The 13,821-nt window shown below is 41.5% G+C and overlaps 1 protein-coding gene across 2 annotated transcripts in view; it reads right to left on the bottom strand.

Annotated features, from left to right (window-relative positions):
- LOC119863818 (cytohesin 1 interacting protein) overlaps positions 1-13,821 on the bottom strand; it is a 40,354-nt gene that overhangs the window by 16,850 nt on the left and 9,683 nt on the right. Inside the window, exons 1-3 of one of the 2 annotated variants that reach the window (XM_038422761.2) lie at positions 9,616-10,468; positions 4,850-4,899; positions 4,376-4,430 (exon numbers count right to left, since the gene is read on the bottom strand). In XM_038422761.2, coding sequence (XP_038278689.1) covers positions 4,376-4,430; positions 4,850-4,899; positions 9,616-9,783 — 273 coding nt within the window. In that variant the 5' untranslated portion in view covers positions 9,784-10,468. Of the gene's footprint in view, positions 1-4,375; positions 4,431-4,849; positions 4,900-9,615; positions 10,469-13,821 lie in introns of those variants that run through there. The other variant, XM_043505140.1, reaches the window with a different exon arrangement.

The raw sequence follows: 13,821 nt of genomic DNA on the forward strand, positions 1-13,821 counted from the left end.
CTCAAAGTGGCACCAGACCTCACCAGAACAGATGCAAAACCTGCAGACGTATCTCCATTGCTGTGATGATCAACAGTCCCCACAACACAACTTTCAAGACCCATGGGTCCTACACATGCCTATCACAACATGTGTTGTACCTCACCCAGTGCACTAAATGCGCCAACAATAATGTGGGTTAAACCAGACAATCCATACACTCTCAAATGAGCTCACCCAGGAAAATGCTATGCTACCCATCACCTGTGGGTTAACACTTTTCACAAAAGTGGCGAAGAGTCCTGTGGCATGCATGCATCCGACGAAGTGGGTATTCACCCACAAAAGCTCATGCTCCAATATGTCTGTTAGCCTATAAGGTGCCACAGGACTCTTTGCTGCTTTTACAGATCCAGATTAACACAGCTACCCCCCTTTTTGTCCCATGACTCAGAGGTGTTAATGTGCCACTTTGTCTTGAATGGTCCCTTATTATATGTGCTAACTCCTTATGCTAAACAATGTGTTCCACCTTGCATTTAGCTGTCACATTCAGACAGTACTTAATTTGTAATGAAAGAGGTACTGGGGCTCAAGCAATTAGGTACCAAGGCTTAAGCAATTTTTTACATTCATAACTGATGTAGCAAGTCCAGAGGTGCTGGGACTATGAACTGCCAAGTCTAGAGGTGCCCGGGCTCAGTCCTGGCAAGCCCTGGCACAAATTAAGCACTGCACTCTGTCTCAGAGTACCTTTCTCACACCTGAAGAAGAGCTCTGTGTGGCTTGAAAGCGGTCTCTTTCATCAATAGAGGTTGGTCAAATAAAATATATTGCCTCACCCACCTTGTCTCTCTAATAGGGAAACCAAGATAGCCAAAACCCACTCAATTTTGAGTTTCGTTACAACCCTAAAATCCTCAGCAGATTCACAAATCTTTCTAATCGCAACATGGATCACATGATGAGCAAACCTAGCACGAGTTTCTAGCAAACCTGGGCTGATTTACTTATTCATGAAGAAACTATGCAACTCAGTGATTTCAACATTAGGCACAACTTAATGCTTTCAGCTAAACCCAATATTCCAAGTGAAACTCCAGGGTTTCAGAATCACACCAGTACATGCCATTTAACATTTTCCTACCAGACTGAGTAATATTATCTAGCTATTTAGGCCTCAATCTTGCACACACATGCATGTACATTTGTAACATTTTAGGCACATGCATGGTCCCATTATAACAGTACTGATTGCTGTAATCTGATAAACTGAGGCCATAAATGGGAAATACTGGTAGAATCAGTCAAATGGGCAGAAACTTTCAAATGCACCCACTGTAATTCTCATAAACCACCTGCAAATGGTAGCATAGAGATTCATACAGTCCTATTCAGGGGTGCCTAAACTCATACTATAAATAATGAAATAATCACATCTACACAATGTAAAGCCTTCAGGCCAGATTGCTTTTTAAAAAAATGCTTAGGTGTTGCTCCAGTCAGCGTTGCAAAGCCTAAGGGTATGTCCACACTGTAGCTGGAGATGTAATTTCCAGTTCAGGCAGAAAAAAAACACATGCTATCTCTAATCACGCTACCACACTAAAAGCGTAGCTGTGGTGGCAGGACGGACAAGCCACCCTGAGTACAATCCCATCTGAAACCCTGGGTATGTACTCGGGGCAGCTAGTCTATCCCGTGGCTCATGCCTCTACAGCTACATGTTTATTTTTAGCATGCTAGTTTAATCAGAGCTAGTTCTAGCATGGGTGTGTCTACCTGAGCTGGAAGTTACACCTCCAGCTCCAATTCAGACATGGCCTAGCTGACATAGCAGGGGTGCTGAAACAATGGGGCCAGGGGGTCATGGCCCCATCACTTGTAAAAGCCCCCCCCACTTTTTACTGGCTGTAAAGGAGAGCCAAAGGGGGAGGGGCAGAAATGAGTGAGCATGGGGTGAGGCCTCAGGGGAAAGGGGCAGCATGGGAGACGTCCATGGTTCAGGTGCCAGTAGTCCCCCCCACACACACTTTTAGGGAGCTTCCACCACCGCTGCTGAGGAGCTTAAGTCTCATGTGCAGAAGTGATTTGGGCTTTTAGGAGCCTACGTCTTATTGAAAGTCAATGGGATTTAGGCTTTCTAAGAGCCTAAAATCAATTCTGAAAATGGGACTTAGGTGGTGCAATGGCAAGTGGAGTTAACACCTAAATACCCGTCAAAATCTTGAGCTAAGTCAACCTATTTCAATACCAAACAAACAGATACAGGCTTTTTATAGACAAGGCTATCAAGTGAGAGGCTCACAGACAATACACACTCAGGAGGAAGATATGCCAAGAACAATTATTTTTAATCTGAATGCCACAAATAATGAAAATCTGCCCTGTCAATTCATACGAAAGCACCAGTAATTGACTCAATTATCTTCCCTTCTAAAAGCTCTCCACTATTCCTGACCCGAATACTTACACACTCATTAGTCACAGAACTAAATCAGAAAAAGTTATGCTTCTCCTAATACACTAATTTGGCTGAAAATGTTATTTATTCTCAGTGCATAAATTTGAGAAATGTTTCAAAGATGCACAACAACAGCACTGTAAATAAATGGGTGGTTTCATTCCTATGTATAGCAAGTGGGGAACCAGATCCTTATGTCCTCAAATAAGCCTAAAAACGTGATGCTTCCTTGAGAACATTTCTAAATGTATTATTTATATACTCTGCTAAATATCTTATTTATCTCATTGTTATCAGTGATGTATTTTAAAGCTACAACCATGCCACCCAGAGTAATTATGCAAAATAATAAATGGACACAGATAAAGACTACCAGTACATAAACAAATACATACTGTACAAATGTATGTCTGTATAGATTAGAAATACAGTATGAGGAGGCGTTCTATAATACTTGTATTGACAACTGTCCTGAAAATTGCATCAGTTTTGTTTTTCTAGTGATCAAGGTCAAAGTATTAAAGTAGTCAGCTGAAAGAGGAATAGCAAAGATTTATATTTCCCAAAATATATAAGAAATCTGCAAAGGCCTGCCTCTGTAATCCTAGAGTAAAGGTTACAGGATCAAGCTCTCTACTTATTATGAACCATAAATAATTTTATTTTTATTATTTGATGTGTTAATATTAACTCTTGTATGAGTGTCTCTCTCCCTCTATACATAAAAACAGAGAAAGAAAGATACACACATGCATACATTACAAATCTATATATACACAGTTACTTTTCATGCAATTTACTTAAAAATAAAAGTTAAACTTAGTAAGTTCATTATTTAAAAATTTCTAATGTATTTCCTCTGTATACTTACTTCCAAAAATATATCTACTTAAAGTTTAAAAAGAGATTTTAAAAAGATAGTACAGTGTTTTCAGAAGAGAGCATGTATGTGTTATTTTCCCATAATGGACTCAAATATTTATATTCTATACTTGTTCTTTATCCCTTCCAAGTTTGCACTGGGCTCTGTATAAAGGACTTTTTGCTTCCCCCCCCCCCTCAATGTCCATGAGGAAATCCCATACAAGTTAGATACACTACACACATTGAAAGGTTTCAGAGTAGCAGCTGTGTTAGTCTGTATTCGCAAAAAGAAAAGGAGTACTTGTGACACCTTAGAGACTAACAAATTTATTAGAGCATAAGCTTTCGTGAGCTCTGATGAAGTGAGCTGTAGCTCACGAAAGCTTATGCTCTAATAAATTTGTTAGTCTCTAAGGTGCCACAAGTACTCCTTTTCTTTTTACACACATTGAAGTGATCCTGAGTTTGGATAACACAAGTGTCTAGAATACTTATATAGCAGCGTTAATCTAAAGCACTTTAAAACCATTAATTCTCACAACATCTCTATGAGGCAGGTAAGTGCCATAGTTACCCATTTGAAAAATGGGTAAACTTAGGCCAACATAAATTATATGACTTGTTTAAAGTTACTCGAGAAGTTAATGACAGGGGTGTGAATTGATATCAGGAATCCTCTTGCTTTCTAGCCCTTTATTCTAATCAGCTGACAACACCCCCTGCTTTTGGCAACAAGAAGTTTATTGTGGATTCAGAAGGAGGATTAAAACAACTATGTCATGGAATAGGAAGAGCCTTGGAAGTTGAGGGTGTTCGGATCTAGAGTTTTGTTTTGGCCCATAATAAAAAGATAGGGCCACCTGCACATTTTGGACCTGGATTCAGATCTGACTCTCTCTGAAGTTCAGGTGTAGTGGCTGGTGATCAGAGGGTTTGGTCTGTGTCCTTCTATTTTTGTAAATCCTTTGAAATCCATCACATTCCAGGTCCATCACTTCAATTCATCATGAACACAGACCTATCATAGTCAGAATTAGATAATCTATATTCACAGTGCTGAAGTCTCACCTCAATTTCAAATCCAAATGTTTCATTATCTTCTTTGACAATAGCAAGAAGCCGTCTGTAAGAAAAATACATAAATCTGCATATAAAGACACAGCACCCTATTTGGGGGGGTTATTTATTACTAAGAAATGCAAAATGCCGCTATTTATCCAACTGTGACATATCAACCCCATCAACAGTCTGGATTCATGGCATGCACATTTACAGACAGTCATAAATCTTAGGAGCCCTTCCTCTCAAAATTCAAATTACTTTTTAAACCCACCTGCTCTACACTGCTCACTAGCTACTGTGTATGAACGAATCACCATTCTCTGCCTGGTATCTGTGCTGTACCTACTCTTGCTGTTCGATTGTAAGCTCTTCAGGGAATGGCTTTCATTTCATTTTCTATTTTATCTTTTTACTATCCATACATCTACAGCACAATATAAAATCAGAGCAAACATTACAGTAAAAAGCAAATCTCTTTACCTTTGTGGCCCAGAAGAGTCACCTAAGGAACTTGATCTGGTTAAAGCAAGCTGGAAACAGAAAAGGTTTGCGATTGTCAATATGTCCATACATTTAACTTTACGTATACAATGAATAAAAACAAGTTAATAGAAAACTACACCATAGAGAAAATTCCTTGAACCTTTGTGTGTTAGTGAATTTCTATTCCCAAGAGAATTTTAGCAACGTTGCTATCACATGAGCATTGTGTGAAAAACCTGGTGTGGGGTGAGGGGGGACTGGGACAGAAGAAAGTGACAGCTGGTGGAGCGTTTGCACCACTTTTCAAGTGTATATAACTGCTAAAGATGCTCTCTCGCTGACTCAGCAAGGTGCAAATTATACCTCCACTTGCACCAGCCTGGCACCCTGTACTCTCCGGGAGAACAGAAGCTGTTACTGCTGTCTAACCTCCCTTGGTGTTCCCCCTGGTGTAGGAGTAGGTGCGGAGTGCTTAGGGGATGTGCTGAATCAGGGCATCTCACATCCATGCTCTCCAGCCATTCCTGGCCACTTGGGGATAGCATTGGCTGCATTCAGGTCCTTCAGTAGAGGAGAGAGTTTGTAGCCACTTTGCACTACTGCAACCTCTCCCCAGCAGTCTTTATCTTGCGGGTGCTGTACCGTAGGTAATGCCTAAAACAAACAATATAAGTCTCAGATGAATCTAGTCCTAAAACTATATTTGATATGGGAAGACCAGAAAGGGGTATGATAGAGAGGTCCCGTTCAAGGCCTCGGTACCACCGTCCAATGATTGGCACTTGGGTGGTCTGTTCGGCATGCATGAATTCAACAGCAAGGTTCAGTATTCTCCATAAATCTGTTATAAACAAAATCTCTCTGATCTTCCATACCATTCCCAGTCTGTGTGTCATTTCCAAATGGAATGATGAGGGAAGAGACATGTCTCTGGGAAGTTTGGTAGACTGCATAGTGCTGTATCAATCAACAACAAAGGCACTTCTGATGCCACAGTAATAAATACACTGTGGCACGTGGGAGCAGGTTAGACAGAAAAGATGTCATTGTGTTAAGCCGCCTTCAGGTCCATAGTGATGGAGCCGAATGACAGAAAGGTAAACTAAACAAACTGGATTTAATTTGAAATAAAAGTTTTAATGAAAATAGTAAATCTGGTCAACCTGATGAAAATGATAACTGTAGATCATCAGTTTTAGAAGCTAAATACAAGATTGTAAACCAATTTGCATTCCTCCTCAAATCCATCGTTTTAAAGCTGGCTGACTAATTCTAATTAACACTGTCAGTATATAAACTTGTCTGCTTTTTAGGGCTGACTTGCCATTTCATGTGCAACACTCGGTTTTACAGGTCATTCATCATACATTGTTTCAGTATTGTTACAATACAGAAAGTCACCGGTAGGAGCAACATTTCCAAATGGGTGTGAAAGTCAGTTAGTATGATCTTTCCAGACCCTTTGATACAAAGTGGAAATACTGCACAGTTTCTGAATCTACCATGTGAAAACATTTTGCACCTGATATGCCATTATGTGACTCCAGTGTTATGCCACTGTAAAATCTGAAATAGTCCTCCACTGGAAAACTGCAGTGAATCAAGCCTTATTTAAAAAAAAAAAAACCAAAAAAAAACAAAAAACACCACTCTCCAATACCTGTATTGCCAAATGTCAGGCATGATCCTGCTGCTAATGGGATAAAGATGAAACCCATTGATACATTGCATGACCACTGGCCAATACAAGAATGAGGCAACTCACAGCACACTTTTGTACTGGGAATGGCCACCTAGGAGCTTTGTGATCCACTTTCAAAAGCTCGGGAACAGTTGCCCTAAAAACCAAAGCCCTAGAGGAGTATGTAACTTGGTTAAGCGATGACCGTGATACCTGCTGAAGAGTTTGAAGGCTGTAAACATAATGGAAGGGGTTGTTTAGGGTAATGCAAGTGGTTGTAATTAAAAGTAATGGGTTGAGACTATGAAGAGGGAAAATCGAAGCTGAATGAGAAGAAAATCTTTGAGAGCGAGACTGGTTGTCTGTGGATTCCACCCCGCAACTGAAGTGCTGGGAGTTTAATTTCTTGGGACATTTTAAACTGGAAAGGGCAATAGACCATACTCTGTAGGGGGAAACCCTGCCCTGGTCGAATAGCTGAAATGTTTCCTATGGTTCTAGGCCCTAAGAAAGAATGCCTTGTGACAGCATTTTGTGGAACTTTCAGATAGAAGACACTTAATGTTCACTGATATTGTGGAAACTATACTGCTGTGCACTATGGAAAATGTACAGCCTGATCAAAGTCTGAGCTATGCAGGTCTGAACACTTGCTCTTTGCAATCAGGCACAGCCTAAGTCTACGCATGGCCGGAATCCATGGGCCCCTCACATGCTACCTTACCGCTAGGGGGCTGTAGGTGTATCACAAATGAATAATTTGGAGTGATGTTGGGAGGGAGGGAGTTCTAATTAGAGTTAATATTTTTATCGTGCCAACAGTGTATTTGAATAGCACAAATACTTTTTACACCTCTCTGGCACCTTCCAGCAGAGACCTTGAACGCATTTTATAAACATTAATACTTAATTCCCCATGAAAAGAAGAAGAGCTCAGTGTGTCTCTCTCACCAACACAAGTTGGTCCAGTAAACCAACCACCATATCACCCACCATATCTCACTCCGTAAGGAACTCAAGTAGAATGATCCCCGTTTTACAAACGGGGAAACTGAGGCAAATAATTAATTGACCAAAATCACACAAGAACCAGCTGAACCAGCAGTAGGACTCAAATCTTTTTGATTCCCACTCTTGTCCTTTACCACAAAGCCACTCTTGTCTCTGCCAGCATTCATCCACGAGTAGCCAAATGGGCCTGTTACTTTCTCCACCAACGAGAAATAGAGATACATCAAGAGAACAGACCACCTGGGTTGGGATTCAGAAGCCCTCAGGTTTGGTCTAACTCTGCTCCGACTGAAGTCAAAATTTCCATCATCTTCAACTGGAGGAGAGTTATGCCAATGCAGAGCACTTTTGAAAACCTCACATTAGGAGTATTGCATCCACACAGCGGTACTTCCGGGAGTGCTATGAAAGGAAATGCTGATTTGCTAATGCTAATTCCAGCATTTCTAAAAGCAGATCTAAGTTTCACCGGGCATTTTTGGGGTGATTAAATCCTCATGCATGAGCAGGTATAGGAGTGTCTGTGTGACACCACATCGTTACAGGAATACTCTTATCTCCATGCATGGTGGAGTCCAATAGCATACACACATTCACAATGCCAGAAAACGATAACTTGATATTTCAGGCAAATAGAAAAGTATTTAAGAAATCAGGAAGGATTCTGGAAAGGGCTAACATTAATTTTAAGCAAAGATTCTTGCCAAAATGTAGATTAAAAATGAGGAAGTACTGGCCTGTATCACAAAAATGTCTATGGACTGCAAGTTAATGTAATAAAACATATGACACAGACTTCGGAGGGATAAAACCGTGCCTTATTGTAAAACCACCATCTCTGTACCAATCTTATTTCAGGAACATGTATTTGTTTTTGGGGAGGAGCATTAGATGTACTTATAGCAAACTGTAGGCTGTTTGTGAGAGTTAAATATGCACATAACTTTAAACTGATCTACTTCTCTAAAGTATCCATCAGATATGTAATTCTTTGCAGAGGGTGGTTCTCAGAGCAAATACAGGTGTTGCAATTTATCTTTTTAACAAACATGGTCACGTCACAACCATTACTGCAGATGCTCTCCCTAAATCAGGCATGATTGCCATAGAAAACCATGCCTATCACAAGCACTTGTAACTGAACAAAGAATCATCAACAGCATTCCACAGCCATACATTAATCTGTCTAATTCTGGCTCTGCTTTATCTTCTCCAGGATTGTACAAAGAGAAGGATTAAGTGCACTTATATTGTTATACAAAGTGAATGCTTAAGTGCACAATCAGTATGTACAAATTCTTTGATAATTTGTGTTAATGTCTCATGTGCTTTCAATTTAGACTGCTGTACATTAGATTGTTAGATAGATTCTATAAGTGCTTATTTGCCAATTCACAGCATTAGCAAGAACAGAAATGGGCTTTCTTAAAAGCCAATTGCAAACAGAAATCTGTCATGCTCTGAAAGAAAAAGAAAGAAAAACAAAGAATATTGCATTGAGAAACAATTCAAATCAGAATAACTTCTAACAAAATACTTCAAACCAGATGGACACAACTAATGAGAGGTGCTTTCAATCATAGATGTGGAAGGCAGTTCATGAGGGAATCAAAAGCCCAAACAAGCCATTATACCAGAGCAAAGTAAATTAAGTTATCAGAAACACCCAGAAATCAAGACAGATTTCTCAACACAGCTGTAAACAGAACAAACCCTAATGCAGCATAGCTAGTGACTTAGCTGAAAAAGAACTTTATGTTCCGAGTTGCCCTAGAAACTTGCCATATTAGTGTTGTTTTAAAAGGTTTTATAATCACAATCCAAGAAAATATGCCAGGCCAAATTCCCCCGGTGTAATTCCACTGACTGTATTAAAGTTAAACCAAGGCTGAATGTGGCCTGCTACATTCTACAACAAACCATTAAAAAAAAAAATCATGTTGATAACCTTGTAGCTTACATTTAGAAATTTAAAAAAACACCACACACAACACCACACGCACACAGAAAAACAAAAAAATCTGTCCTGCAAAAATCAGACCTTCCATAATGTCAAAAACTGAAAACATACCTGCTTGCGTTCCCTAGGTAAAGTCCCCACTGTGTTTGCCAGACTCTGAACTCTATTATCCATTTGGGCACTGCACATTGGATCCAAGTAAGGTGTGTAACTTGGACTAACACAGTAGCCCACAAAATTGGCATTGCGGTTTTGCTGAATGAGCTTTCTTAAGGACATGTTGGACGAAGGGCACTTAGACTGGCATTGCTAAAGAACATTGCTTGTAGAGGAGGTTATAGTTTTAGTTTCCTCAGCCAAGCAATCAAAAGTAGCAAACAGAAAGAGCCCATGTGACTTGTGGTTTAGGTGCACGTTACATAAATCACTTCTTGCAGATCGCCAACATTACTCAATGTTTTTTAAGCTCATGGGAGAGCTAGAAAACGCATTTTGCAATTAAAGAAACCTGCTTGTTTTTCCACTCCTGGATACAAGCAGAACTCAAATCATGCAATTTTTATGTTCTGTGATGGTTTGTGTTTAAAAGACCATCTTGCTTTAAAAATGTCCCTGAATTTGACATTCATTCTTACATTTGCTCTGTGTCCCTTCATATTCCTCAAATTATCATTGACATTAAAAAAATATTATATGCAAAAACATGATACGACTTCAGTGAAGAGTTAGGAACATCAGAAAGAATTAAAAGGACTTGTCAGAAAGTATTCACTGCAAGAAAGAACTATTCCTGCTCAGTGATGCTCTTAAAAGAGAAATTACATTTTGCTGTTAATTATCAATTCTGTTCCAAAAAGAAAAATGAACGTAATTCCAGGCAAGCAGAAAGGTGATACTGGGCAGCCCATAAACAGAGCCATGAGGAGAGGAGAAGCATGCCAATCAGTTCACAGTCAGAGAGGGCCATGGCATGAGGATGAAGTGAGGTATTTCACAGATGATGGTCAGTTTGCCGGTAGGTGGGGCCTCAGAAAGATGGTGACACCAGGCAAGCCAAACAGACAGACAAGGAAGTCAGAAAACTGTTCCAAATTGGTCCCCCAGCAAGTGGGCTCAAATGGACTGGCAGCACTGTAGCTCATAAAGGCACTCCAGAGGTCCCAGAGGCAGAGGGGATGGAACAATTTGTATAGTGAGGGTGCTGAGAGCCATTGAACCAATCTATAAACCCTGTATATGATGGAAACCACTTCAAGCCATGGGGTGTAACAGCAACCCCAACACCCCTAGTTTCATCACCTCTGAGGAAGTTCTACCACACATATCACCCATCAGTCTGTCACTACACACTGCATACTCACAAGATATTGAGCACCATATTGTAAACAATGGGTCAGACTCTCTCCCCTGATCCGACTCCTTTATGTCTCTCTCATGATACAAAAGGGCACAATACTGGTTGTATGTGGCCAGATGAGAATTCACCTGATAGAGAGGATGTCTCTGCCAGTGTAAAGTCAGAGCAGGTCTGGGACCACCATCCATTCTTACATAGGCCGCCACATAGATGGTTGATTTTTATAAATATCCATAGCTTGAAGATGGAATTCTATGACTGGTTCCTTTTCCTTGCACATTTTCCCTGGTATTGTTTCCACTTGCTGCTGGGACATGTGAATGGGTCACAGCTGGTTGGGGTTTTTTTGTTTTGGGGTTTTTTGTTCTCTTTGTTTTGTTTTGTTTTTTTTTAACTTCTTAGGGCAGCCTCTTCACTGCTTGGTTCTCAAAATATTTTAATTCTATGGGCAAACAAAGAAGTCCATAGACCACAATTTCAGAAGTGTGCCACAAAAAGAAAAAGGGGCAAATAATAACATGCCATAAATCCAAATTTGAGAGAGACCAACTACCATTTGGCTACGTTAAACAGTTCAAGAGGAAATAGGGGATAGAATACAGAAACTTTCCAAACACGCACACACAAAATCAGCTCTTTGTGTTTCTTATAGCTTCTGTATAAAAGTTGACATTACCACTTTCAGACATCAGTAAAGCAGCAAGATGGAGTGTGAAGATGCCAATAGAAGTATAACACAAGCCTAAGATGCTTGCCTGATCCACCAGACTCACCTCCTTTGACCTAACAGCCTAAAATGTGTGCGAGAGAAAACAAGGAGTTACCTACGCTTCACCAGAGTTCTGAAGCTGATTAACACAAGAAATCCTATCTAGCCTGCCAGCACAGAACTGCTGCTCTGCCAAGAATGCCATTTTCTGATGGCCAAAACCAGCCTCTGGGGGAGTCTGAATGGTCTGATGGAAGTTCTATGAAATTCACTTTCATTTTTGTTCAGTATATGAAGATGAACATTTGAGACTCATGAGTGAGTGTCAAACAAACATTAAAGTCATCAGGATTTGTCATCTATAGTGTTTAGTCAGGCATGCTCTTGAGATCTTGAGCAGAAGATTTAGGGCTTCAGGCCACCACAGAAACTACATTATTTTTTTTCCCCTCAACATGTCCTTCCCGTTTTGGGCCACGGTGCTTGAAGCACCACAGGTCCAGCAGGAATACTCTGAGAAAAACGAGGCTTACACACAGCTGTGAGTTATTGGCTTTACTGAAGGTTAGTCACCCACCCGCACCGGGGACTTTAAGCATTGCAGTTACAGAGGCGGGGAACCCGGCACACCGGAGCTTTGCCTGGGACGGAGTTTAACGGAGGGGCAGACAGTCAGCGTTAATAAGCACTACACAAAAACAGCTCATGAATATAGAATTAGGTGCTTTTTAAAGGGGGGGGGGGCTTTTTACTACCTGGCGAAGGGCCATGCAAAGCAGCTATGTTCTTTAAGAACCATCTATATCCTGCAAAAACACAGCAGCTGTGTCCTTCAAGAACTATCTCCTACAACAACAAAGCAGCTATCTATGTCCCACAGTAACCTCTCGGCTCGAGAAAGCGAAAGTTTCCTAGCTAGGCTGTAACAAAGTCTTCCGCAGTCCCTTACACTCCTCCCCTCGCTTTTTCGAGTGATGTTAAGGACTATGAGGATACAGTGCGGAGCGGAAACCGCGCACGGTACTGGGAGACTAGGTCACGGCCGCAAAGGCAGCAAAAATACAAGCCAAGAAGATGGAACGAATACATAGACGCATCTACGTTGTATTGGGAAGGACCCAAAGCATACACATTTGTATATGTAATAGTTTTATTAATTGTTTTTAGTAAGGAATAGTGCAGGACGAGGGTTAGATCTGTGCAGACGCCAATGAAACAGGTTTTTATCACTGCACGCGTACATGGTAGGCAAAACGACGTCGCATTAACAGCACTTTGGGCTAACACCAACCAGGTATTTACGGAGGAGGTAGTAGCTTTTGCAGAGGTGATTTTTAGAAGGAGAGCCGCGACAAACTGGAGAGCGAGACCAAGCGGGGATAGTCTTCCCCTTTTGGGGGTATGTATGCTCATTCTTTTCCGGTGGTGAGGACTATGGTGGCCTGTGATTTCCACTGTGATACCGTTTACCACACATTAGCCAATACGTGCCACTTGGTCTCGCTTGGGGCGCTGGTTTTTAGACCTACGGGAGGTAAAGGGAATAGATTACACAGGGCCTTTTTTTGCTTCCCTTGCATTGGCCGCCGCATTCCAGTGGGCCTCGGAGGTTTTAGCCTTTGTGTGGGCATTTACATGTTGCACGGCCAGAGGGGCTCGTCGGGCATAGCGCAGGCGTTGCTGCCAGAGTGCCACTCCCCACAGGGGCCGGCCTGCGAGTTTTCAACCCTTTGTCTTCCACGCAGTTATTCAGGTTCGGAGGCCCTTGTATAATATTTAGCTGTTTGTATTTATTAACGCCAACACATGTTGGACTTTTTCCCTTGGCCAGCGAATTGCTAGGGGTGTTGGTTCCCCGCCTTCCTTCTGTGTGTGTGGCCGCCGCGACACATGGAATGGAGGACCTGCCACGCCCCCAATATGGGCACGGCAGTTTTCACTCAGCTGGCAGAGCAGAGGGCTCCGCTGGCTTGGTTTGCTCCACACTTTTTTTCCCCTTTTCCTTTGGCACTACGTTTGGTGGGGGCAGCTGCATCCACCACTTATATAAGTTCGCTGTTGGCTTTTCATTGATTTTTTCGCAAGAGACACCAGCCTGCAAGAGATCTAGCCACAAGGTTTTTCAGGGCACCTGCAACTTCCCTTTCTCCTGTCCCCCACCTTCCTGCCCCTTTGCAGCTCATATGGCTCTTGGCCTAGCACCCGCCAAGGCGGCCTCCAATTGCATAAGGGTGGCTGCCAAGTCTTTCAT

Source organism: Dermochelys coriacea, chromosome 11, assembly GCF_009764565.3.
Source record: "Dermochelys coriacea isolate rDerCor1 chromosome 11, rDerCor1.pri.v4, whole genome shotgun sequence".
NCBI lineage: Eukaryota > Metazoa > Chordata > Testudines > Dermochelyidae > Dermochelys > Dermochelys coriacea.